General features: G+C 46.9%; 1 protein-coding gene across 2 annotated transcripts in view; it reads right to left on the bottom strand.

Moving 5' to 3' along the window:
• Prkce (protein kinase C epsilon) overlaps nt 1-27289 on the bottom strand; it is a 525963-nt gene that overhangs the window by 149389 nt on the left and 349285 nt on the right. For both annotated transcript variants that reach the window (XM_041630988.1, XM_041630989.1), the window contains exons 9-10: nt 26134-26333; nt 23413-23586 (exon numbers count right to left, since the gene is read on the bottom strand). In XM_041630988.1, coding sequence (XP_041486922.1) covers nt 23413-23586; nt 26134-26333 — 374 coding nt within the window. The remainder of the gene's footprint in view (nt 1-23412; nt 23587-26133; nt 26334-27289) is intronic.

The following is a 27289-nucleotide window of genomic DNA, read 5'->3' as shown; positions in this document are numbered from 1 at the left end:
AACCATAGTTAACCCTCAAGGCCAGTTCAGTTCAATGGACTGACTGCTCCCAGGCACCTATTGTGATAGGATAAAGGAGTATAACCTTGGCAATGCAGAGATCCTGCCTCCAAGGGTCTTCCAGTCAGAGAACACCAGATGTCAGAATCTCCTAAGACATTCACTCCACCCAAACACTTTTCTCTCCACCACATGCACGCAGGTGTTAAACATCAACAATGCCCATCTGAGTAGGGATCAAGTCTGAGATGTCAGTGACATTCACCAGCAAGTCCAGCAAGAACAGAATATGATGCTAACCTGTGCATCTATGAAGAAGACAGCTATGGAGGGAACTGGAAGCCAAGTCCTGCGTGTGAGCAGGCCTCAGAGACACCTCTACCAGATTCAATACTGTCTTCTCTATTTCTCGAATAAACAACAGGGAAGCACTTGAAAGAACAACAGCTAGCATAGACTCCAGAGGAGGAAGGCAGAGCCAACCCAGAACGGCCACTTCAAGCCTGGGGGTAAAGTAGGTTTGGATTTTTGTTTATTTGTCTGTTTGATGACTTGGACCTATAAGCCCCAGGTTCAGCCCTAGGTTTATTTAGCAAGAAGGCTCTGGAGCTCCAGTGTGGAGCTCTGAAGTTCAGCTAGGCCAGGTGTCATGATGAAGAGAAAAGGGAAGTGGGGACTATGAAGATTCCAAGTCCCTGGAACTACTGCTCCTGCAGGAAGGGGTGAGCCAGATGAGCTGGGAAGGCAGCAGCAGGGGGAGGGTGAAGTGGCCTCGAACAGGAATACAAAGCACAATGAATTACAAGCATCATGAGATTCCTGAGAGCTTCTCACTGTAGCTGCTTACTAAATCTCCCTAACCGGATGACTAGAGGCCATCACTATCTTCATTCTGGTGATAAAGAAGCCAAAATCCAGAGCAGTTTAAATAGCTTGACTGACATGGTACAGTTAGTTAAATCAGGGGTGAGTCGAAGCCACAATGATCATTTGGAGCCACTCCCCCCGCCCCTCTTAACGGACTGCATCTCAGTGGGATTTTGGATGTCCAAGAAATGAGAAAAATTGCATTTTAGAAACATTCCCTGATACCTACTAAAATCCAGGAACTATACAGGCACTTCAAACGATGCCCAGCAAGATATGATGCCCCCACGAAAAGAACCACAGATTTCTTTATGGCAATAAGTAGCAATGCTCAAAGCCATCCAGCATCTAAAGGTCCCACGAGCTAGGCCGGGAGGCTCAAGTGTGTCCTCTGAGCTAGCTCCTCGGATGGCAGGAGAAACACAGTACAAGGCTTTCCTGAGTTACATAACTAGTTCAAGGCCAGCCTGGAAACTCAGATTCTGTCTTAACATACAAAGTAGGCAAAGGGATGGGCAGATAGTATAATGTTCGTGGTTTTGACCAGTGTGCACGAGGCCTGGGTTTAATCTCGAATACAACCAGCAACACAAGCTAAATAAATCACTTATTTCTGGCATTCCCCTATTTGATGCTGCGAGAGGGAATCTGTCTTATTATAAAGAATGGTTTAGGTCTGCAAGCTTGATGCACACAACAAGGGTGTCAGAAGCAATATCTGGACACACATCGTGTGTGTGTGTACATGTGTGTGTACATGTGTGTGCGTGTGTGTGTTCTGGTCAAGGTATCATTATCCTTCACTTCATCTCTTGAGACATTTCAAATCTCTTCACGAAGGACTCCAGCAAGGACAGAAAACTATTTCGGAGGTAGGACCTTTAGCCACCTCATGCCTGGAGTCTCTTCTGGAACCAGTTCACCTGAAGTTCACACGGCACTTGGGAGCGCACAGCAGTCTGAACTCTTGGCCCTGCGAGATATCCTTCCCACTGGTGAGCAAACATGTGGTGGGGACAAACAGTTTTCACACAAGTCTTCATTGTACAGGGATAAGATCTGGAGAAACATTTCCCCCTGGTTTAGATGTCTTTATCCAAATGCCACACTCAGAAAATTCCCCAGCCTACTGTGCCAAGACCCAACCTTGGCTCTCCCGTCTGGGAACGTCAACAGTTTGGCATTTGCCTCCACTTCTCTCTAAAGAGAAATTGAAATGCTATGTAACCATTTGGTTTTGTTCGCCTCAAGATTATACGCACAGCATAAAAGGCTTAGAGGGACGGTAAACAGGAAGGGGCCCTAGCTGCCTTGGCCATATTCAATGGCTCTCCCTCTGCCTTTCCAGCTTAGATGAGGCAAGGACTGGGTTCAGTCCCTATCCGGGGTTCTGAGTGCACTCCCACATGCAAATTTGAAATAACCTTTAAAAAGGTCACTCACTAACCTTCCTTCCACTTCAACTTTTCTAACATTTTTTGTTATTTTATGTGTATGGATGCTTTTCCTGCATGTATATCTATGCACCAAGTGTATCTGCTTCCCACAGATGCAGGAAGAGAGCATCAGACTCCCTGAATGAAGGTTCCGAAGTCGTTAGTGGCTATACGAAGGTTAGGAACTGACCCTGGGTCCTCTGCCTGAGCAGCAGGTGCTTTTAACTGCTGAGCCGTTTCTCAATAAACAGGCCCCGTTTATTGGCAGCATATACATATAAGTCTTCGCAGCCAGTGCCTTTTTTCCTTTTTGGTACAGGGGCCATGATCTTTAAGACCCTTTCTGTGGCTCCCAAAGGCCTCCTCATAGCTCCAGGGATCTGGATGTCACTTAGAGCAGGTTCTGTAGGCTAAACGGCAGCCTGAGAGGGAACAACAGACACAAAATCCTGCTCTCAGAAGCCATCTCTTTCTAAAGTGTGATTGCTGGCTCAATAATGACTCGGGTATTTTTCTACATCTTTTGAAAAAAAAAAAATGTCAAATGAGTGAAACAATGCGAGCTATAGTGTTACCAGGGCAGGAACAGGAGCATTAGTCGCAGGGACATTCGACCCTTCCTGAGTAGTTTATGTAACAATGCATCACTTAACCAAAGCACATTAGCTGATAATCCCTTTCTCCCTTGTCACGGGCAGCACCTCCCTGCTTCTCTCACACGCAGGTTAATGAGTGATGTAAGGGGGGGAGCAAGGCTCGGGGCTGCTTGCACAGAAGTTGGCCTGGAGCCTGGGCTCCTTATCTTCAAGCCCTCGCTGTCTTCCTGGCTCAGAAATCTAGGAGCACCTTCCATTAGAAAAGACGCCCCATTGCCCCACTCACCCTCCCAGTGAAGGGGTCCCAGCAAGCCCAGAAAGGCCGAGAAAGTCTCTCGCAGCCCTCAGAGGAGGTTTCTTTCTGGGAGTGTCTGTGTCTTGGAGGGAACCTGGCTTGTGGCCCTGGAAGAGTGACACCATCAAGGGAGGGAGGCATGAGAAAGTCAGCCAGTGGAAGTACTGGGCCCAGGGCATGGGCAGCCGCTATGGAGACCTGAGGCCTGGGAGGCCTGGGCCTTGGTAGAAAAGTGAGTGCTGGCAACTCTGCCAGCCTAGGCCAGGTTTCTCTGAGGTGGGGGAGCCAGACTTCCCTTGGCTTTGCAGAACTCTCTCTCTCTGAACACTGCCCTGGCCTCTCACTGTTTCTCCCAGGCTTCAGGACAGACTCTCCTCCACACTTGTGGCCACTTCTCCTGCCAGGGAAATTGTAAAGCATCCACACGGCCTCTTGTAGGAGGATTTTCATGACTGCGCCAGCACAGAGGGAATTCCATCAGGTGTCTTAATCAGACGTGTGGGTGCCTTCACATGGCACCTACCTGCCCTCACATGGTGCACCTCAGGCTTAACTCAGTTGTGTTGTTTTCCAAAATAACTTCAACTCATTCTCCTTTCCAGCCACCAGGACTTCCTCGCTGGACTGTATAGGCAGGAACATGTCTGCTATAAGACCTTAGCACGGGCAATGTCCTCTTCTTAGACCTTCCTCCCCGGGGTGTCTGACTGGGTCACTCCTCTCACTCCCATCATGCCTCTGCTCATATGTCACTGTCACATTGGGTTACAACACACATTCACACACACACACATACACATACTCACACACTCATGCACACACATGCACACACACACACACACCATAATCTTAGCACACTCACTTTCTCACATTTTGTGAGTCTCATTTGTTACTACATTGGATGCTTAATTAATCTGTTTATTACCTTTTTGAGATTGCATGTATGTTATTAAATAAGTGGTTTTCCAGCTATTTTTGTTCATTGCTGCATCCCTAACAGAACAGAGCTTGCATGTAGTAAATACATGGTAAGCATGTGCTGAATGAGATGAGTTATTATAGCTCCTCTGTGGCAAACCACACAGAATTAGGATGGACACACACATACATTACTTATGTGTGTGTATAAGCATGAATGCTCACATACATATCTTGTGTACATATTTACATATGTTATGTCTAGCACCTATACTAGAATCTTCATCTGGGTTCTGTCCAGGGTGCTAGGCTTCCTCTGAGGAGCCCAAATGTGGGCTGTGACGAAATAGGCGTCAATGCTGGCCTTTCTTGTGTTTCAGAGGACAGGTGAGCAGTCTCTCTACATTCTCAAAACTGAGAGTCGGATTGAGAAGACGGTCTGACCAGGAGAGAACACGATGTATGATACGCAATCCCCGAAGCATGCTGCCCCTCCAGAAGGGAGCAAAGGGAATGCCTGCACCATTGCTATCCCTCACAGGCTCTTTACTGTGGGCCTGACGCTCGTGGGTAAGGACTGAACTCAAGCTACTTCATCTGATCCTCATTCCACTCTATAGACTTGGCAGTATCTCCCATCTAAGGTTTACACTGTGCTTTAAAAAACCCATAAAACACTCAGAGACAGCATTAAAGTATATATACCCAGAGTTTGGACACTCATATACTAGCTTTTCATCTCAGGATGCTCAAGATACTAAGTTTTTTTTTTTTCAAAGCAAAATTTCTAAATGCCCAAGTGTTGACTGCCATCTCCAGAATGACCTGAATCAAGTCCTTCCTTGCTGATGGGTTGGAGCATCTGCTGAGATTCGGTGGTCATCCTGGGCACATTAACAGATTTTAGGGAGCCCTAGACAATGCCCTCTGAGGCTATGGCACTCTCTAAATTGAAACAGTCTTTAGGATAAGCTCAAGGCTGTCCTCACACTGGTGACTCCCCAGGTATTCTCTCAGCAGAGCCCACTTTCCCTTCTGAGTCATCGGTAGGAATTCTATGGCTTTCCAGATTCCATTCAGCTCAGCTGAAATGCCACCTCCTATACCCAGGAGGCCCCGAGTCACCAACATATTGGAACTCAAAGGGTTCAGCACGAGATTATGTGATAGCCTGTGCTGCCTACTGCCTAGATGGACATCTCAGAGAAGATGACTACTTCCCTAGTCTTACGAGTCCTAGAGTAGAACCCAGGGTAGTCACTTGCTGGTTCATCTTAAAGCTAATTCTCTCGGGGCAGGGAAAATGGCTCAGTCAGTAAAGAATTGTCATGAAAGCATTAGAAGCTGAGCTCGATCCCCAGCACCCATGTCATGGCCTTTGCTATCCCAGTGCTGGGAAGCAAAGATGGGTGAGTCCCTGGGGAGTGACAGCTACTCAGCCCAGTCAGTGAGCCTTGGGTCATACATAGTAAGAGACTGTCTCAGAAGACAAGGTAGATGGTGCCTGAAGAATGACATCTGAGGTTGACCTCTGTCCTCCACATACACACTAGCCTCCAAAGAGCTAACTCTGTCCAATAAGAAGGCGACTAACTATCATGAGATATGTCAAGGCACGGAAGCCCCCCCCCCCTTACATTTAAAAACTGAAAGTCTCCCAGCTTCAGTTAATCATTGCCTCCAAGAGTGCAGCTTCTGCTTTGTCATTTAACCCATCTTCTTGGAAAACCTCCTTTGGAGAACTCTGCCGCCGTAAGAGCATGAGTTTCATAATCAGCAAAGGCTACCCCTAAAGACTGTCAGAAGACAGTGTGGGGCTCTGTTGCAGAAATCTCCCATCTTGGCCATCTTCCCACACCAGGCTTCGGGAGTCCCTGATTTTGCTCTCCAAGGAACCATTTGTGATGTGTTTTCATTACTGCTGATGAAAACGAGAAGCCTAAACCCTAAAGGAATGTCTGGCTCACCTTCCTCACCTCCCACCCTCCCAGAAATGCTCAGTCTGCAAACCCTCCTTTTGGCCTCTTGTTATGGCTCCTTGAGGGGAGGCCGTTGGGTCTCCACTCCTCCACTTTACAATGGCCAACGATGAGATGGTCCTGTCCCTTCTAAGGAGGTTCCAGGTCTATGCAATGAAACCTTGACCTTAAAAGTAGTGCTGGCGACACTCTCATGTTTTCAGTGCATGATGGAGTCTTTGGCAATGAGCTCTCTTCTCAGAGCTCCCAGACACTGGCAGGCTGCAAACATGGATGCTAAGCTGGGAAATGCAAGCTCGTATGGCCTCTAAAGAGAAACTTCACACGATGATCAATCAGAGTCATTCTCAGTGAGGAGAAGGATTAGAGCGCCCCATTCTGGTCTCAGCTTCCTGATTAGGACCTTCTAGAGTTACGGGCCCTTTGGTAAATCAGCCAAACTGACTTTCTTACTCCAGTCAATATGACTCCAACCATCAACACATCATCATTGCTTGAGCGTTTTTCAGCCTAGCCAATAAAAATGCCCAAGTCATCCAGTGACTTTCTGAGGTGACTTGAGAAGCAAGGAAGTAGATGGAAGTCTTTCAATCAAATGCACGGCTGGAGGCAGGCAGGGAGAACGGTTCAGGAAGGCTGCAGTGAAGCGGAGCTCCATGACAGTTAAGGATAAGTACTCCAGCAAACTCAGGCCACTTTAGGGAAGCGATGCTGGCTTTCTCAGGAAGTGGCAGTGAGTGGAGAGCTCATTCCAGGGGTGAAGGTTGCCTCTTTCCCCCTTCCCAAAATTAACAGTCCCGGGAAGAGTCGAGACACACATCCTGCTCATCCTCACAGATATCAAGGAAATAAAGTGACACAGTAATATGCAAACAGAACACATTTCGAAAGCTGTCTCGGAACTCACTATGTAGACAAGGCAGTCCTTGAACTCACAGAGTCTGCTTTCTATTGTCTCCTGAATGCGAGCACCACCAAGCCCAGTTTGCGCACACGAATCAAAAAAAGCCAGGAGCTGGTAAGAAGAGAATATACAGATAGTAGAGAGTTTGGGGTGGACAAAAGGGTCTGTGGGGAATCAGGATGGAAAAAGAGTGTGTGGGGGGGGCACCAGCATCACTAGACAGATAGCGCTGGGCCATTTGTACTAACAGGAGAGCAGGAGGTTTGGTTACACACTGGAATTTCCAGCAAGCAAAGGCTGAGATTGCAGAGCGCAGCTTCAGAACCAGGAGAGCTGGCATCTTACTTTATAGGCTTTGGGTGGTATCCTGACTTGTAGAACGTGATAGTAAAAGTAAGCAAACTATTTTGATCAGGTTTGAAAACGTCAATGAGTGATTTCAAATAAAAATCTAAGTGGATACCCTCTTCAAATCTACTGTTTCTGTTACTACCCAGAGCAGGACATAAGGAAAGCCCATTTAAACACGCATTCCCACTCCCATGGAGCTTGCTCCCTCAATCACACAGTCGGTGCTTAAACTTAGGATGCACTCTGGGGAATCCAGTGTATTCTGGACTGCATAAAGCAAACACCCAAGTTCCCACCAACCAGAAGGGGGCATGCAAATTGAAGGCCGTTTTCAGAAAGAAAACTGTACCAACTCTGTGGATGACAAAACCAACAAGGAGAGGAAGCAAAGACGCATTCTGTGTCAGACAGGGAAGAAGAAGCAATGGATTCAAAGGAGGAAAGAGCCACGTCGTTTAGAAGGGGAATTCCTCTTGGTTGGGCATAACTATAATTTGCCCTGAGACAGTCCCACAGCAATGACCCCAGGGGATGCCAATGCCAGACCTCAGTATAGTCCCACATGATGCACCACAATCAAGGATGTAAGAGTTTTCTGGAATACCAGCAATGGGAGAGAGGGGCAGACCTGGGGAATTCCCACGGTCAGTGTGCGGCTAGAATACCCAAATCATTTCGAAAATGGTATCTTCTACACTCCCCACCCCCACTGTCAAATGCCACTGCCCTGAGGTATTCTGAGATGACAGGAAATGCTTACGGCCAGCCAGCAAGCCAGAGAAACCCTCTCGAGACTCTTGCTATGGGTTTAAAGGACACAGGCATCAGACAAGGACAGCTGATGGACTGGTGAGAGACTGAGCTGGGTTTTCAGCAGATCTGCTAGAAGCCTGTGTGTTTGTGCATCTAGAAGCTTCTCCAGTGCGCTCCTCCCTGTGTGCTAGGGATGTCTAGAAGTCCGTCCATCTTCTGAGAAGAGGAAGCCACCAGTGAGGCCATTGCCACTCTGGGATGTAAGGCTCTTGGGAGTCAGTGCACTAGGCCTCCCCCACAGCTTTGCACTTGAAAACATTATTGTTATCATTGTTGTTGTTGTTTTGAGATGGGGTTTCTCTGTGTAGCCCTGTCTGTCCTGGAACTCACTATGTAGATCAGGTAGGCCTTGATCTCTGAGATCCCTGCCTGTCTCTGCCTCCTGAGTGCTGAAATTAAAGGCATGAGCCATCACTACTTGGCTACATTAAAAACATTTTTACAACTCCCTTAGTAGAACCAGGGTCACAGGATCTTCTAGTCTTGTTCTGGGAATGTATTTCCCTCTCTGCGTCACAGGGAGGACATTTAGGAGAAGGTGTAGTGTGGGAAATAGTTACTCAGGCACATGGCTTGGGAAGGGGGTCATTAGTTGCAAAGCCTTCTATTATAGGGACCCTAGAAAATCCCCCTTAAACATCATTTCCTCCACTTACATTTTTTTTTTTAATGCTGCAGGAGTTTGCTATTTTCTTGAAGTTTCCTCTTCCTGACTCTGTTCAGGATGACGTAGCTGTTTACTTTAAAGCTCAGGAGCTAGCCAGCATTGTAAGAAAAGAGCCCCACCACCACCACACACACACAGAATAAGCCACTCTTTCCATGACGTTTTTGCAGTAAGTATACATGAACAGGCTTGCTCCTGTGCAGTCTCAGCTCTGCTCCTGCCTCCTCTTTCAGAACTCACTCACCTCTATCCTGGCATCCTGGCACTGGGGGCACAAAGGAGGCCATGGTGGGAGGAGGAAGGATTAACGTCAGTGAACAAATGGGGTCTTCACTGAACGTCTCCAACGCACTTTTATGGCCCCCTCTGTTATGGTGCCATGTTGGAACATCCACTCCTACCTCGGTGTAGTTGTCCATGAGAGGAGGGAAGATGGGGCTGACTGATAGGAAGAGGTGACATCATGCCTCTAAAGTGAAGAATGGGGGCTGGAGAGATGGTCAGCAGTTAAGAGCACTAGGTCCTGAGTTCAATTCCCAGCAACCACATGGTGGCTCACAACTACCTGTAAAAAAAATCTGGTGCCAACTTCTGGCCTGTAGGGACACATGGAGGTAGAACACTGCATACATAATAAATGAATGAATGAATGAATGAATAAATAAATCTTAAGGCGAAGAATGGATCATCCAAGGCAGTGACTGGAATGGGAACAGCTAGGGTAATGGAGCAGAGACCACCTCAGCTCAAATCACAGTTCTCTTTCAGGTTAGATGTCTGTCTTAGGACACCTGCCTCCTTCAGCCACTGGGAGGATTTATCAATGACTATAATGAGCTTTGGAAAATGACAAACACATGGTAAGTATTGTAAAAATGTCAACTCCTTGAAGTTATAATCGTGTGTGTGTGTGTGTGTGTGTGTGTGTGCATGCGTGCGCGCGCGCGCACACACACACACACACACACACACAATTATATTAGCTACTTTGGAGACATGAGGGAAAGGAGATAAGGAGATAATGTCAACCAGCAGCTGGAAAGGAGATGATGAGTGGTACAGCCAGAGGCGTGTCCACAGAATACAGGCCATCATTTGGAAGGGACACCCAACAACTAAGGTTTTAAAATCTATGTGACAATTTATTAAATAATTCGTAGAGGAAAATGCAAAGGTGCCTATGATTTTCACAATACAAACTGCCAAATAAATTGCTAGGCTATAACTTCCTGGCTATAAAACAAGGCTTTTCAACCTGTGCCCTCCCTGCATAAATACTGCTGGAATCCAATGGGCTTCTGATTCCGTGATGCTTGTATGTACTAGATAGATAGATAGATAGATAGATAGATAGATAGATAGATAGATAAAACTTTTATACCATCCTTAGTGTCCCTGAAGTTCTAGGATTATCGCTTTCTCATGGAGCTGAACAGACTCCATCCTCCCTGGATCCTGGAGTTTGTAAAATGGAAGCATCCCCTTGTCATCTGTAGTGTTTGGAAGACCGGCTCTACTTTTCTCTATGGCATCCACAGGTGCCTATTTCAGTGTTCACCCAACATCTGGGGGCTGAGGCTCTCTCTGGTTCCCAGGGCACTGGGCTGTTTTTATCCTTAGATTTATGTAGTGTTAAAGCTGTATAGAGGAGCACTGGGTCAAGCAGGTGGATGGGAGGATCTGACCTACGTGTATATAGGTTTGTTCTCCCATTTTGTTCTCTTTGTACAATGACATATCACACCAAGTCTGCTTCAATTTGGTGCGCTCTCAGCATTGAGCTCATGAAGGGTGATGGGGGGGGTCAATGTTCTTTGAAATCCTCACATTGAAGGGACTGTGTCCCCAGAGGTCACTTTTCTCTGACTTGTAGGACTGTGCCTATGACCTCAGTTTGCTCATTTCTCTGACTCTGAAATTCTAGGATGACTTTAACAGGGCTTGCTTTCACCCAGGAACATGTCGCTCTCTGGGTCACCCCCTCAATCTAACCTTCCTAGGTAGGCTAGAAGTTCCTTGGACAAGAATTACATCTTTTTCTGTCCCCAGACTATCCTGATACTGAATCAAAGATCCAGCAGCTATTAGAAAAAATATTAGCTGACATATACTAACACAGAACACTTTTCCTCCCCAGGGGCTGGCTTGTGGTCCCGGTGTCTTTTCATACATCCGGTAGCAGTGATTCCGGTGAAAACCTGTATACCTTCTGAAGTTGACTATAATGGGAACTAACTTTTGAAAAATGAATAATCCACTCCTAAGTTTATTAGTTTTTTTCAAGTTCAGATTTTTTTTTCAAGTTTTCTTCCAAGTGGGGTGTTTAATCCCCCACACTTGGGAAGCTACAGCAGGAGAAAAATGAATTTAAGGTCACCTTGGACTAAACAGCAAGTTATAGCTAACCTGGGCTACATAACAAGCACCTATTTTAATGAAACAAAACCACAGGGGAAAAAAACTAAAGAAAACAAACAAAAAGCCCTAAACAAGAACAGCTTCCCGGCTGGAAGCACCTGTCTGACACTTCCAAGACTTGAGAAAGCTGTTTCCATCTACCGCATCCACCAGGTACCAAATTCCTCCGAGAGCACAGGCTTTATCTAGTTCCCATGATACTGGACTATTTTCTTGCAGATTAACGTGGCTTCCAAGACCATTAATAAATTTCCTCAAAAGAATAAAGCTGGATAAATATGACTATGAAATGTTTCAACAATATACTAGTATTTCGTTTGGTGCTGACAGCATGCTTTTAGTGATAACACTGGCTAACCTACAAAATCTTCATACATTAGAGCATGAAAAAGTAAGTCGGATTTAAGCTGTTGCCCCCAAAACAAACCAAAGCTGGGCTGCTTAAGTGGTGGCAGATCATCAAAAACAAAATCACCTGCCCTGATTCCTTAGATGCTCAAACTTACTGTACTACGCTTTTCATACTCCCTTTGGAGGGCAGGGGAGAAAAGCAAACTCGTGAGGCTCCAATCCAGCCCCACACGAGAAGGTCCAGCACTAATAGCCTATCAGGTAAGGAGCTTAGCTCCCTAGCAACCTGCACATAGACATCCCAAAGTGGATTACACGTTGCTGCTGAATCCCACAGAGATGTAGTACTGACGCGGCAAACAAATACATTTTCACACCCACCCAAACTAAGGGGGCTGGTGGGGAAATTCTTTTTGCCTGGGATCCATCCTCATGTTCTCTTTAGAACATCATGGTGAAAACAGAATGTTCCGGCGGGGGTGGGGGGGTGGGGCGGGAGGGCTGCAACTTCCTATTGGCTGTGCCGATGACACTCTCATTCCAGGAAAAGAGAGTCTGCTTAGTCTCTTGCTTCCCAAGATCAACATTGATTACCCAAGATACCAGCCCTGAACAGTTATCCCAGAGTTCCCTGGGTTACAGGCATACCGAGTCTGCCTGCCCCACTATAAATAAACCAGCTGCCATTTCAGTTATATATTGGTCTCCTGGGATTCTAGTTTCTGTTAATCTTCAGGACTTTGGCTACTTCTGGGGCAGTCAGACAGAACCAAGTTTCTGGAGGCCTACTAGCTCAGTTTGAGCTCAGTCTCTACCACTTTCTGTGGCACAGCCTTTCTTTAGGATAATACGCCTGCTTCACAGGGTCTGTGTGAAGACTGAGTTAGCAGTATTTAAACTGCTTGCAACTGACCCTGGCATTTCGGAGTACTCTATGAGTTGCTGACAATACTATCATCGCTGAGCTGAGGGTGGCCCTGCAGTAGCAGAGGAATGCTAGTCCACCTAGAAGACCCGGCTCTCCTGTCAGGTTAAGCTAATGCCCTTCAGTACCAATGTTCTTTTGTTGTTGTTTTGGTTTTGTTTTGTTTGTTTGTTTGTTTGTTTTGTTTTTCAAGACAGGGTTTCTCAGTTGCTATGAAGCCAGTCCTGGAAGTAGCTGTGAAGAGTTCAGGCTGGCCTTGAACTTACGGAGAGCCACCTGTTCTCTACCTCCCTAGTTCTGGGATTAAAGGCCACCTCTACCTGGCCAGTCCTGATGTCCTTGACTAGAATCAGTACCCACCTATGACAAAATGCCCAAGAAAATCAAGGCAAAGAAGCAAAGATTTGGGCTAGTGGTTTCAGTTCACGCTCAATTGCTTCTGGGCCTGTGTTATACAACATCTCTGCAGGAGCAGATGGCAGAGTGGAGGCTCACCTCATGGAGGGCAGGACACACAGAGCATGAAGGAGCAGGAATAAGATAGAGCCCCCAAAGACGCACCCCCACTGTGTGAAGTCCCACCTCCCGGGTGTCTGTCATCTCCCAACAGTCTATCAAATTGAGTCTAGAGCCCTCAGGGTCCAGTCACCTTCCTAATGTCCCGCCTCTGAACATGATGCACTGAGAACTAATCCTCCAATACAGGAGCCTCTGGGAAAACCCTCTGGGGTCTGCATTGGTGAGACTGTTCCAAAATGTGGCCTTCCTGGGGGATGAGAAATAGAGTAGCCCCAGCAGGAATTTCCTGAGATCTAAAAAAGGAGCAAACGCCTTCAAGGGGAGCTGTAAGAAACCCCTGATCTGGTGGCTTGGTCCAATTCAAACTATGGGCTGAAGAATACAAAGGACAAGCTCCCTAATTCCTAGGAACAGACAAGCAAATAAGTGATTTTCACATTAACCAGCTAGAGTTGCAAATTTACTGACAGATCGTAGGGCTAAGAAACAAAACGATATAGCGCAGCATGCGTCCTCTAACTGAATAAGATTCTGGGAAGGAGTGGATCAGAAATTTCTCACTTGGTGCCCTCCTCACTGTGCACTTGCTGTACGGCAGGTAGGCTAAGAGCTCAGGCCAAGGCTCTACTGCCAACAACAATGTAGGCTCAGGCCAGGAGACAGGTACTCCATCTTTTCTCTTTCTGAAACTGGCATGCCCAGGGTTAGGTATCCTAACAGTCACTTCTCGATTCCGCTTCATGAGCGGTTGTCCGATAGAAGCAAACACACCAGAGGGAAGCGTGGTGGTGAGAGACGCGGCAGTCCCGAGTCTACCTGGGCTCTGCCTACACCAAGGACACGGGGACTCTAGAAACCGACAGATTGTTTGCACCCACTGCATGGCAGAAACTGGGCTGCGCGTCAATGAGACAACTATAGCTCTTCGTCACATAGCTTCGTATGTAGGATTCTGTGATTGAGAAAAACAAAACAAAACAACAAAAAGCAATGGCCTTGTAGACAGACAGGCTTTGGCCAAGGTAGGATATTTTACTGAATTGAACTTTGAAAACCAGTAAACAGAAGACCTGTCTCATAATGATCTTCTAAATGTCTTCATCCCCTTCACGCCTTAGTAACGGGTAAGGTTAGAGCGGCCTTACTAGTGATTTCACAATCACAGACCCTTAATGTCAGATTTGGGTAGGATCCTTTGCCATCCGTGATTATGAGCAAGGAAATCAGTACCCATAGAAGTGTCTCTGGGAAAGCCTCGTAGGCAGAAGCCTGAGCAAGATTGGGCAGTCTTTCTGGTTGTGGTTTTTAGAGGCAGGGTTTCTCTGCGTATCCGTGGCTGTCCTGGAACTCACTCTGTAGATCAGGCTGGCTCTGAACTCAGACTGAAGGCGTGTGCCACCGCCTCCTGGCTTAGAAGGGGCATTCCTGATACACAACACTCTTTTTCTGGTATACCATGGTCCCTACAAATCAATAGGGCACAGTGAACTCGAATGGCCTAGTGGGCTGTACCCACCACCTGGCAAGATCTTCAAAGCTAGAGAGGAAGGGCCAGTGGGGTTATCTGAAGTACCAGAGCCCACTGGAACAAAAAGTCCAGGTTATGTGAGCAAAGGCCATTGCTTCAGCCGAGAAATTTCAATAGCCACGCAGAAACTTCTCCATGCAATGCCCATGTGACTGTCTCTGGAAAACATCACACCACTATCAAAATTCAACACCAATCTAAAAATAGACGCTCTAAAAAAAGAGGTAAATCCTGAAATCCAATCAATGGGGGTGCTGAGGAGACATTGAGAGAGCTGACGTCAACCACGAGGAAACTGGCTTTGTTGGCCGCTAGTTTTAGATTTCTGCACAAACCTTTTCATTTGGATTAGGAAACACGCACTTGACATCTTAGAAGTGTGCCTATCACCTACCAAGGCTGGCAGTGGCCTCTGTTCTCATCTTCCCATTAGTCCGGAGCTCGAGACCAGTCACTAGGTCACATGCCTTCCTCACAGGTTGGTGGGTCTTCCAGATACAGAGGAAAACGGAATGGCCTATGCCAGTTCATCCTTCAAGACCTCTTATGGTCTCCGGGTTCCTAAGTTGTTCAAACAGCCTCCTCCCATGTTCCTGCTTTTCATGCTTCTCTTCAATTCACGCTACATGGAGTTGCACGGGCTGTGCTTTCCGAGTCATCGTTCCCTGGAAGATCTTTAAGGACGTCTCTTTCTGCATGAGTCTGGACCTTTGCCTGGCATTGGTAATAGCTGCAGCGCTGAGCAGGAATCTCTCCCATGCAGCTGTCTTCCTCACAGCTTCCCAGTATGAGCCTGTTGTTTCTGCACAACGTGGCATACGGGGCCTATTCCTGTAAAAATCTTTTGCTCCCTAAAACTCTCTGTCTCTCCCCACCCCCACAAAGCAGGCAGAGTCCATCCTTCCTCCAGCCTTTCCCACAGTGGCCCTCTTCTCCCCGGGGACACACTGTGATCTGTGCAAAGTGGGCACTGTGACCCGAATCCCAGCTCTGTCTTGCTTGGAATGTTAATATGTGAAGAGGACAAAGGGGGGTTGCTCTGCCATGTGGGAAAAGTGAGCTGCGAAGGCCACCATGCTACAACATGCATGGGGTCTGTTTAAATACCCCACCACCATCTTAGCTGAGACCCTGCTACAGAACCTCGTTTGAAAATTAGCAGTGTTAGAATAAACAAGAACTCAGAGGAATGAGTAAGTACGTTCCCTCATGGTAGAAAATGAACAGACACACACACACACACACACACACACACACACACACATTAAAACATATGTTAAAGGTGTTTAACTCTTAGTCTGAATTATGACATTGTCAATGATTATGCATAAGCCACTGTCGAGTTGACATCCTAGGAAGTTAGGAGTACCGAGCAGGTGGTTCTGCTTCTGAGCGCCCTGGGCCAGCCCTCTTGGGGCAAAGATGAGCAGTGAATTCTGAATCTCACTTCAAGAAACGTTCATAATCTTCCCCCTAAATTCTGATGAATCCTGACCCTTTGTGGCCACCTTCAACCAATGCAAATTTCTAGCCCGGGGTCCTGACTTAGTCTAGAAGTCTAGAAATCATCGAGAAGAACACTGAGAGCAAGGAGAGGAGGAATTCTGTATGACCAATGCCAATTGTAGGAATGTGTATATCAAGTATGTGTTTTTTTTAAAAAAAATCAGGAAATCCAAAATTGTTTTAGTAATAGTCATTTGAATTATTCTTTTTTGTCCTTTTTGAATTTTCCAAAATGTAAACAAAGAACAAATATTTTTGAGCTTGGCAGAGTGGAGCATACCTTTAACCCCAGCACTCAGAAGGCTGAGACAAGTGGATCTCTATGATTTTGAATCTAGCCCGTTCTTTGTAATAAATTCTAGACCAGCCAGGGCTACATAGTAATAATCTACTTCAAAAACCAAAACCAAAACAAAGCCCTGTTCTTGAAACCTAGAATGAAGTGAGTACTTTCCACACTGTGGTAAAATGAGCATGCTCCCACGAGGTGAGACCATGGCAACCCCTGACCACCACGACGGCCTGTGATGGGGAGTGTGGTACCTCACGGCATGGCACACACAAAGGTGCTCAACACACGACGAATGTGAGGCCCCACCCTAGCCTATTCTGGATGAAGCAGACACAGGCAAAGCCCAGGGGCTTGCTGGCTAGCTAGGCTAGCCAAAATGACAAGCTCCAGGTTCAGAGGCCAAGGCCTTATTTCAAAAACGGATCATGATGGGACATAATCCAGGCTTATCTCTGGCTTCACACGTTCACAGGCAGGTGAGGATCCTACATACAATTGTTCAAAGGAGCATATCACCCCTCCCCCAAAGTTAAGATATTTGTTGATATTTGGTTGGTTAATGATTTGGGGTAGGGGTTGTTTGTTTGTTTGGTCTTTCTTTGAATTAATCTTGTTATGTAGCAGAGGTTGGTATCAAACTTTCTATTCTCCTGGCTCAGCCTCCAAATGTTAGGTTTATAGGCCTGTGCCAAAGATCATACATTCTATGTTCATTTTATCACAATAAAAAAGTGAAAATAAAAAAAAAGGAGAATGCTCAAACTTATTTTGCCACAACATGTGAAGAAGATGTAAGATGGGCTGAATGGTGGAAGCCTTGGAAATCAGCTCTGCAATTCAGATGTAAGGTTTCCTTCCATGCAAAGAGGTTACCTCCTATAGCAGCTCTCGATGAAGAGGCAGCACGCGCCACCATGTCTGTCCTGGGGTGGGGACACAGGAGCAAAGCATACTCTGTAACTGTGAATTTCATCAGAGTGGATCCTTGCTTCAAGACCTGAGTGACAGCCTTCTTCATCAGGCTCTGTGGTGATTTGAAAGAAAATGGCCCCCAAAGGGAGGGGCACTATTAGGAGGTGTGACCTTATTAAAAGAAGTGTGTCACTGTGGAGGTGGGCTTTGAGGTCTCACATATGCTCAAGCCACGCCCATGAGCAGACTACTTCCTGTTGCCTGCAAGTTAAGATGTAAGACTCACAGTTCCATCAGCAGTACTATGTCTGCCTCCAGGCCACCACATTGCACCGTGGTGATAATGGACTGAATCACTGAAAATGTAAACCACCTCAATTAAATGTGTTTCCTTTATAAGAGTTGTCATGGTTATGGTGTCCCTTCACAGCATCTAACCCTAACTAAGACAGGCAGCAGAGATTATCGCTCAATGACTTTAAACATTGAGAGTCCCCTTAAGTTGCAGGCCCCTGAATGTGTGAGCTGGCCAAGCAGGAAAAATGGCATTGCTGCCCAGTGCCATCAAAGGAGGTATCTTTCTCAGAGTCTTAATCTCTTGGATAATTGATGCGTCACTCAAAGTCTAAAGGAAGCACCCAGACAGACTCACTTCACCTAGATCTGCTGAAGATTTCCAACCTTATCACTGCTTAGAATCTTACAATGGCAAGCAAATTGATTCCCTGAGGGCTGCTAATCCAAAACCAACCCGCTGTATTGAACAGTTTCAGGCTTTTTTTTCCCCCCAGAGACAGCACCAAGGGGGTCAAAAGCCCTCCAACCCCTCCTAGCACCTGCCACTTCCAACATCCCATGGTCCAGCAGGACCATGGCCCACATGCCAGCTTGCTTTCTCCACTCTCTTAGGTTTATCTTTTTATTAGATTTGCCATCTCTTTTTAAAACTGCCAATCAACTTGTCCTCCCTCAACCCCCTTTTTTGTCCTTTAGGGTTTGCTATTCTACTAAAAGTCTAAACAAACATTAGAGGGCCTCTCCTCTGTTGTCAATGCTTGCTCTGGGTAGCTCTCCCCGTGCCCACAGAGATGATTAAATCACGCTTGAAAAACATCTCCAGTTGCTTTTTCAGGATTTTCCATGCGGCATGTTCCCTAGGGCTGGAAGGAGGCCGGCCAGCGGAGATCCTGTAGGAGCTCAGCCCTGTTTCCTTCACAGCAAAGTCCTCGAGGATTTGGCTTCCCAGGCCTGGCAGGAAATGCCAGAGGGTGGGGGACGGGTACAGTATGCAGAGCTGCAAGTTTTAAAGAAGCAAAACCATCGGTGAAATTGTCCCAGTCGGGTTTTGCAGGATCCAGCTGAAAGGGCGGTTTTGCAGTGGCGAGCATAAATACAAACACAGAGAATCTGAAAGGGCCTGGGAATTTTAATTTTCTGTTAACCACAAAATCAAAACAAATCGACTGCTTGGGGGTTCTCTGAGCCCTAATGGCCAACGGGACAGGCAAGTTCTGAAAAGTGGCTCCTCTACCAAGCTCTCACCTGGAGCAGATCACGTCTTTTAGAGCCCATGGGACACCTCCAGTCCCTAACAAAAGCTCACAGCACCGCTGTCCCTTTTCCTTCAGCCTCTGACTTTTCAAGAATTTATTTTCCTATTTTCTCAGTATCCCTCCCTCCCCGAAACTTCACCTCTTTGTGCCATTTTTCCATAATGGAGCAGGACGCAGGAGCTGTGAAGTCCAGTGTGGGGAAAATGTCAAAAGTGAAATCTAGAAAGAACTTTGAGGCCATCTCTTGACAGCTCTTACCTCCTTCTAGATGTTAGCCCTACTTCAGGGTCCATTTTTGCAGCTTCTCCAGTCTGGTTCAAATTCTCTAGAAACCCAAAAGGCACATAACATAGCAGGAGCCCAAGTCTAACAAGGGGCTGAATTTGATGGAAATTTAATTTGTGGCCCATCTGCCCTGGAATGCTGGAGGGAGCACACTTTCTTCTTCCAGCACTTAGGAAGATGACTGCAGCGCGCTCACCAAGAGCAGAATGGCTTAGCATAGAAAAATCTCGTTACTATTAGCACTCAGCTTGGTCGTTCAGTGGGCTGCAGCCGCCAGACAAGACGGAACCATCAAGGTAATGTTTCTGGGTCGGCACATCGATCACCCCTGGTTGCCACACAAGACACAGGCCCTGACTTTACGCTCTTCCAAGCCTGCAGTCAACTGGCACACAGCTTACAGCTCTGCATCAACTACCAGGAAGTTCTCAAAGCAGTGTCCAGGACAGCTATTTCTTCCCAACAACAACCCCGAGCCTATTAGTTCCTTTTCTACCGCTGTGATAAAATACCACGACCAAGGCAGCCTAGGGGCAAAGAGTTTATTTGCCCTATGCTGTCCACGGCAGCAGAGCAAAGACATGGCGGCAGGGGCTACAAGCTGAGAGGCTTCTAACCCCCAAAGCCTGCCCCCAGTGACACAGTTTCCCAGGCACAGTCACACCTCTGAAGCTTCCTCAAACAGTGCCACCAATAAGTGACTAAGAATTCAAATGTCTGGGCTTAAAGGGGTCACCTGGAGGCCAAGGAACTAGACGTTTGCAGGAAAAACAACACGTGAGCGAGATTGAAAACTGAACATAAATCACGGTTGTCCTTTCAGCTCCCAGCCCCACCCAAATCCCACCCTTTGAAAGCATCTTTCCCCACTAGACCCTGAAGAACAACAGCTCTGAGTCCTCTTGGTTTGAGTGTCCCCCCAGAACTTAGTGTTAATTTACTGCAGAAGCTGGTACGAGATCCCATTCCTGAACCCGGTCACCCAGACACCCTTCTTCATGGTGTCCTCATCTACTTCAACCAGGATAACAGCCATTCTTTAAGACCATGACGGTTGGCCAGTAAAGGACAATTTAGGACTTTAAAAATGTCTTATTCATTTATGCATGAGTGCTCAGGCCAGCAGAAGGCATCAGATCCCATTATAGATGGCTGTGTGCTACCATGTTCTGGGAAATGGCTGGGAATTGAACTCAGGACCTCTGAAAAAGTAGCCAGTGCTCTTAACCACTGAGTCATCTCTGTAGCTTGACAACTCAGTTTTTAAAATTTGGGGTCTGTAGTGGACTGAATGAAAATATCCCCCACAAACTCATTTGAGTGTGACTTCGTTGGAGTAGGTGTGGCCTTGTTGGAGGAAGTATGTCACTGGGGGTGGGCTTTGAGGTTTCAGAAGTTCAAGTCAGGCCTAGGGGCTCCGTGACTCTTCCTGCTGCCTGTTGATCCAGATGTAGAACTCTCAGCTACTCCTCCAGCTCCATGTCTGTGTGCCACCAAGCTTCCCATCATGATGATAATGGACTAACCCTCTGAACTATAAACCAGCCCCAATTAAATGTTTTCCTCTTTACGAGTTGCCATGGTCATGGTGTTTCTTCGCAGCAATAAAGCCTTACTAAGACTGGGTCTATAAGCTGCTACTTCATAAACTTCCTTTTGTAGTAAATCAATGTCCTATAGTAAGATTAAATTATAATTCATTAAGAAAAATAGGTTATGTACATGCTATTTAAAAGAGGTGTCAGCTTGTTCCTGTGACTACCTGACACTAATCTAGGGGACAGATTAGTAAGTCTCTGAACTGCAGAGGAAGTCTCTTCTCTCTCCTCCAGCTACCCTGACCCTCAAAACCTTGCCAGTCCATTTCTTCTGCCATAAATAAAATTCATGGTGTTCTTTGTATTTCATGCCACTTTGTATTTCAAAGAGAAACTTTGGCTCTGACATTCCTCAGTGAGTGTTTGCTGTAGAAAACAGTGGCGTTGAAGATGCCATTGCCCTTCCCATTACTCATCAAGCAGGCCTCTGACTATGGCTCTCCACGAACCAAGCCCCGCAGAGCCTGGACAACTAGACCCGGCACTTAGGCTCCCGGCAAGAGTGGTAACGTGGTTCCCACCCTACACCTCTGTCAGAGATGAGCCCATAGAGACGGGTGGGGCACTTAGCTGGCTCCGACATGGCAGATAGTCACAGCAGATCAGAGCCTCACTGGGGTAGCAATCCCAAAGCCCAGACAAGGAACCAGGTTTGACTGCCAACATGTACTGCCTGTGGACAATAAAACCTCTGGTTCATATCCCAGAGACAGAGTCCTGGCCTAACATTCATGAGACTCTAAGTTCAATTCTTAATACTGCCTCCTAAATACAAACCAAAGAAGAAAAAAACAGCCTATTGGTTCCTGAAACAATTCTCTCGGTGGTACAGAGAGAAGAGCAGATTAAGTGGGTTTTGTTGTTACTGATTGTGGCAGTCAGCCCATGCTGGATGTGAACCCATGTGACAAGTACCACGGAAATAAAGACATAGGGGACCTGATACATTTCTCCTTCATCTTGAGTTAAGTTCTAAAGAAGTCAGACACGGTGGCTCATGGATAAAATTCCAGTGCTTAAGAGTGGAAACAGGGTCATCACAAGTTTCAGGCTCACGTGACCTAGACTTCCGAATAAATCAAAAACACAACAGCAAAGTTCTAGCGGGGAAAAAGAAAAACAGCAAGTTGAACCCACCTCTGGGCTTCTCCTGTCACCCTGGACTCTGCATTTGTACACACACGAACTCACACCAACCTGTCTGGAATTACACAACATGCATTTAAAAGCAAAGCGAGGCCCGGCCAGCCATTTGTAGGATTGCTTAGGAAGAGAACGGAGTCTTACAAAATGGGGTTCTCTGAGGACAGTTTCATAGAGAAAGCAATCACTGTGTCCCTGAAGCCGTGGAATATCTGGACATTTTCAGGTGTTTCTCATTTCTGAAGAGATCAGAAAATAGGGAAACTTCCCTTAGGTCAGCATTGCTCAACGCATGGGGGGGGGTAGGGACCAAATAAGTTGAGCAATAGTGGATTAAATTGAGGTAATCTTTCTTTTCACACTGCAGGACTCTTTGGAGCTTCTGATAAACAATTTTGGACTGAGACTGCCCAACAGAGGCATGGGCCACAGAGTCCTTTATTCTTAAAGCTCCTCTGATAAGCAGGGTTCTCAGGACCAGCCTCAGGGAACTCTACAAAAGAAACCATAAAGTTTCAGAGGGCAGGAATGGGGTCTTGTCACCGGACCTAGCATATAGGAACACTCAGTGTAGACAGAATGAAAGGCTTCTGAATGACAGGAGGAATTCGCTTAATTGTGTGCAGGGAGAATGGCTCTTAGAACAAAAGGGTGGCGAGTATGCCAGAGAGCCAGGTATCTCATATGTGTGTAAATGCATGTGTGCACGCATACACGTACACACGCACACGAGCACACACACATGCATACACATGCCACACATGCATACAGCTCCAGCACCCCTGTTTTTCATCCTGAATGCAATCCTTCACTATCTAGGCTCCAGGCAGGAACAGGTAGGAGCCTGGATAAGTATTTGCCTTTTAATGACGAACAGTACAAATCCATGATGTATCCTAGAAGACTTTCTCTCTCACACGCTCCCCCCAAAGGAAAATAAAATAAGAATTTTTATGAAAAAAAAAATATGCTTCTTTTCCCACCGAGAAAAATACCAAATCAGATGAGGAGGCCTCCACAATGCCCTTACAGATCTTTGTCCCTTTACTGCCACCTGCTGGTGGACAGGCACCTATGCGGTAAATTTTAAAATGCTTGAATTTTCACTGTTGGAATCCAAGCATGTTTAGATTTGGCATCTTTTATGACATCGCACAAGTTAGAAGGATTAGGGCAGCGTTTGCTCTTTTCTTTTGAGTTGAAAGCAGCCCAGAAGTGATTTGATTGTTGATATAAAGTTAGGAGGCAGAGCAGGGTACACACCATGCCCATTGGTTTTTTTTCCAAGGAATCAACATTCGGCTTTGTGTAGCTACACTTTGCAAAGGGCATTATTGTTCTTCTCATCCCTGCACGAGGGCTCTAAATGGAAAAGTCCCACGTCCTTCAAAGAAGACCACGTCCAAATGTGTCCCTGTCTCCACAAGGATAAAATCCACTCTGCCACAGCCTGAGAGAGAAGCACGCAGATGGCCAACACTGGTATCCAGCAAAGTCAAGCCAATATGTATCGTGTCGCACGATACCGCCCACAACTGCCCCTTTGGCCGGCATACCTTGGTCTGGAAGCAGCAGTAGAGCTGGGTTAGGTAAGGGTGTTTCCGGGCCAGAGCCAAAATCCTCTTCTCTGTCATGGTGCAGTCCACGTCGTCGTCCTGGAGGATGACGTCCTTCTTCAAGACCTTCACAGCGTATACTTCATCTTTGCCCTTGAGTTCCGCCAGCATGACCTGCAATGGGTTTGAAGGGTCTGGTCAGTCTGTGGACACACGGAATCAAATGATGCCAACTATCTAAATGCTGGTTGCTTTTTCCCTTTCAGTTTGAGTGGAGATGTTCAGGAAATTAATGTTTTAAATGCTTTGGAACACCACCCTGCCTAATCATCTACTAAAGTTTTAACCTCCATCAGTGGTCGTCAGGTAAGAGAAATTCAATGCACGGGGGGTTACGTGAGTATTCATTTCCTCATCTGCATTAGAGATGCTGTAATTATCAGAGAAAAATGTGTCTCCCTTTCCCTCTCCTCTCACTTCCTTTCCCCACTTTCTTCCTTTCTTTTGACAGTCCACACTATGTAGCCCGGGCTGGCCTTGAACTCATGACACTTCTTCTTCAGGCTCCCAAGTGTTGGTATTATAGATGTGCCCCACCATGCAACACATGAATAAGGCTTTTAGAAGAAGCGGTATTTTATATGGGTTTTCCTACAAGGTCACCATCGTTACCATGATTGCTGATAAACCACAAACACTATAATTTATTCCACTATCACCTGCCTTTTGAAAAGTTAAGTTACACCAACTTGAGTTCTATATAAGCTGCCTTGAGTGCTTTTGAACACAATTTAAATGTCTGTTGGCCTTATATCCTTGAGATAGAAGTTCTTAGGACTCGAAGGTTGAACGGTTGCCCCATTTCCTGACTTTTAAGGGGCTCTGCTCACACTGCACACCGTTTTAATGGAAGCACTTATCTCTATGAGCACAGGCCACTTTCCCTCACAAGTGTTTTGGTTGTTTGCTTTCTCTTACTTAACAAGCGGAATATACACTCTTGATTCTGTTTTCAACTTGCAGCCGAACATTCTGGACTATTTATTTTCTAATTGAGTTGCTTTGGGAGAGAATGGCTTTTCTCCTTTGCTTAGTTAGCTGCTGGCTCGCGCGACTTCTCCTAAGTCGGTACACATGATTCACAAAGACAATGCGCTTGCTTTCTGCACAGGCCTCCATGCCTCCTCCACGGCAGTCCGTTATCTGTTCTTCCTAAACATTTGTGTATTAAGCCCGTCCTGTGTTTGCCATTAGGAGTCTTCCCACAGCTCTGCGGGGGGGAGGGGGGATGACACACACACACACACACAATCTCTTCCCCAGCACCTGATGGGTGGGGCTATTTTCTTGACATTTGCCAAAGTGGGCATTTTCGTTATCTACCATGGTCACAGGTCTTTCTCCTTTTGGATGGCTCTGAAGTAGGCTATCCCACTGTTGTTGTCAAAGGGCAAGAACATAGCCCAAGGAACTTTAGAGACTGAAGATTCTGCCACCCACACAATCCAGCCTGCAAACCTGACTCCGACTTACTGCGATGGCTGTGTGTTCGTCTAAGAAATTAGCTAAGTGCTCAGAACTCGTAACCCGCCTACATCACCAGGAAGCCCGGAAGCTCTGCGCATGCCCCGTTTCCTAGAATCTTGCTCAAACACAAACCCGGCCCTGCTCCCAGCCTAAGCCAGAGGCCTGGGGTCTGTTTCCTATTTAGCTAGTTTTAAAGAATGTGATTGCTTCAGCAGTCTCCCTCTGAATAAATTCCAGTTACCTCCTTGTCAGGTGATCTCAGGACAGACAGGGGCAGGCAGGAGAGTGCCTGCATAGCAGGCCTGTGCCTGGGGCTTCCTTGAGCCTTGCCTCAGAATTGCTCTGGAATGGTGAACAGGCCTTCAGCTCAGTCAGCAGACTGACTCATGGGCACTGCTTCCTAGAGCCCAGTACATATGAGAACACGTGATTCCTTGAGCTGCCTGGTCCCCAAGTAGGGTTTTGTTTCATGAGGTCCCCAAAAGGCAACTCCCTTAGCCCCAGGCACAGCTTGAAGGAGGAGGACAAGGGGGCAGTCAGAAGTGTGAACCTCTTTCCCAGTTTCCTGGGCTCTTTGTCTCTGTCTTTCTAAAGTCAAATCTTTGCATTTCAAGCCCATCACTGAGCACTGCGGCAGGGCACAGCCCTGGTCTGCGGCAGTGGAGAGCAGGGATCTGTCCCAGGGACAGAGGCCCCGGACCCATCAGAGGATCCTCCAGTTCTTTTGTCACATGGATGTGAGCAGAGCATTTAGCAAGCAGCAGGAAAATCAGTGAAAGGACGTTTAGCTTCCAAATTCCTGCGTGGTAAAGTTTGTTTTCAACCTGAAGTTCTCGGAGGACAGGGGCTGAGAGTTTATGCTCCAAGACTTCCAACTGAGAGAGCAGAATTTCAGCTGGCTCTCTGTACAAGGGAAACCAGGCAGATGGGATTGACAGTGGGAAGAGGAGTTCCTGTCACTTACAGGAAGCCTCTCAGTGTGCTCCCTTCCTCCACTCCTTCCGCCATTTGACCAATGAGAAGAACCAGATCCTACAGAGAAGACAACCCTACATTCCCACAACCAACCCAAGAGCAGAACTGCCCCCACCATCGGCAAGGCATTTCACTCCCTAAGGAAGGAAAAGGTGAGAAGCTATTCTTGGCCAGACTGCCCCCAAGAAACCAGCATCACTGCACATGTGTGCCACCAACCTTGCCAAAGCTGCCTTTGCCCAACACCTTGATGAAGTTGAACTCATCCAGGCCCAAGCGCTTGGCCTGGCCTTGCCGGACTTCACCATTCTCGCCCGGGCTGGCCAGTTGGCCATCGGTAGATGATGATGCTCTGTGCTCCTCTCCTCGGTTGTCAAAGGACAAGGCCTTCCGGATGTTGTTTTCAAGTTCTTTTAGTTCTAGGGCCAAGGAGACAAAGATGCTCGATTAGAAGACCCCTCACGAGCCCTTTACATCAAGACTCGATATCCAGAACCCACGAGCTTTCAGTCCTCCCTTAGCCATTCATAGCAGCAGATCCAGGGACAGCCCCTTCGGCTCCTTTATCTGTCTAACACATTTCCTTTGGTGCCTAATGGACAAAAAGACACCATTCTGCAAAGAGGAGGACACAGTTCCTGAACTGGCCGGGTTCACTGCCACCAAAGGCCTCTGAAGGCCTCCTCGCAACCTTGGCCATGATTCGAGGTACGGTGGGAGTTCCTGTCCTCCCTGGGACTCTGCAGACTCTGAGGCGACAGGCACCCTTCCCTTCAAGTTTCCTTTGAAGATCAGAACAACCCTCACAAGCCACACTCACAGCCATCACTGGTGACAGAATCACTCAGTTGCAGGGACCAGGAAGCCTTTGACTCCTCAAGGTCTTTACTTGGCCTTGATGCTGGTTCTACTCTGAGTACTAGTCCCACACAAACCTACCTCACAGAACGAGCCACAGACTTATCCTTAACAACAGAAAAGCTTCCCACCATGACATGTCTCCAACTCATCTTTGATGGGCAGGAATCTTACAGTCCAGTTTCACAACTATGAGATGGTCTTGCAGCCTTCGGGATTATGTGACCTAAATCACCTGGGGAGGATAGTGCTGGGAGGCCCTTTGTCATTTTCTGTTTGAACAGGGTCTATTATAGTTAGACATTCATTCACGAAAATAACACTCATCTGTGCAGAATGTGTATCCTGACATGAACCTACAGCAACAGATTCTGATGAGTAACAGGGCTCACAAGCGGGAGCAGCGAGTGTTTACCCCACGGAATGAGGACAGATGAGCGAGCAGCACCTCTGGATAGGAAGGTCTTTGCCTCCTGTCTAGGACTTCAGTCACAAGGGCCCATGCGGGAGACCTGGA

This window comes from Microtus oregoni, unplaced genomic scaffold (assembly GCF_018167655.1).
Source record: "Microtus oregoni isolate MIOR12 unplaced genomic scaffold, Mior012 000036F_ref0000092, whole genome shotgun sequence".
In the NCBI taxonomy this organism is placed as follows: Eukaryota; Metazoa; Chordata; class Mammalia; order Rodentia; family Cricetidae; genus Microtus; species Microtus oregoni.
Note: the sequence above shows the minus strand (reverse complement) of the source record. Positions and strands in the feature narration are given on the sequence as shown.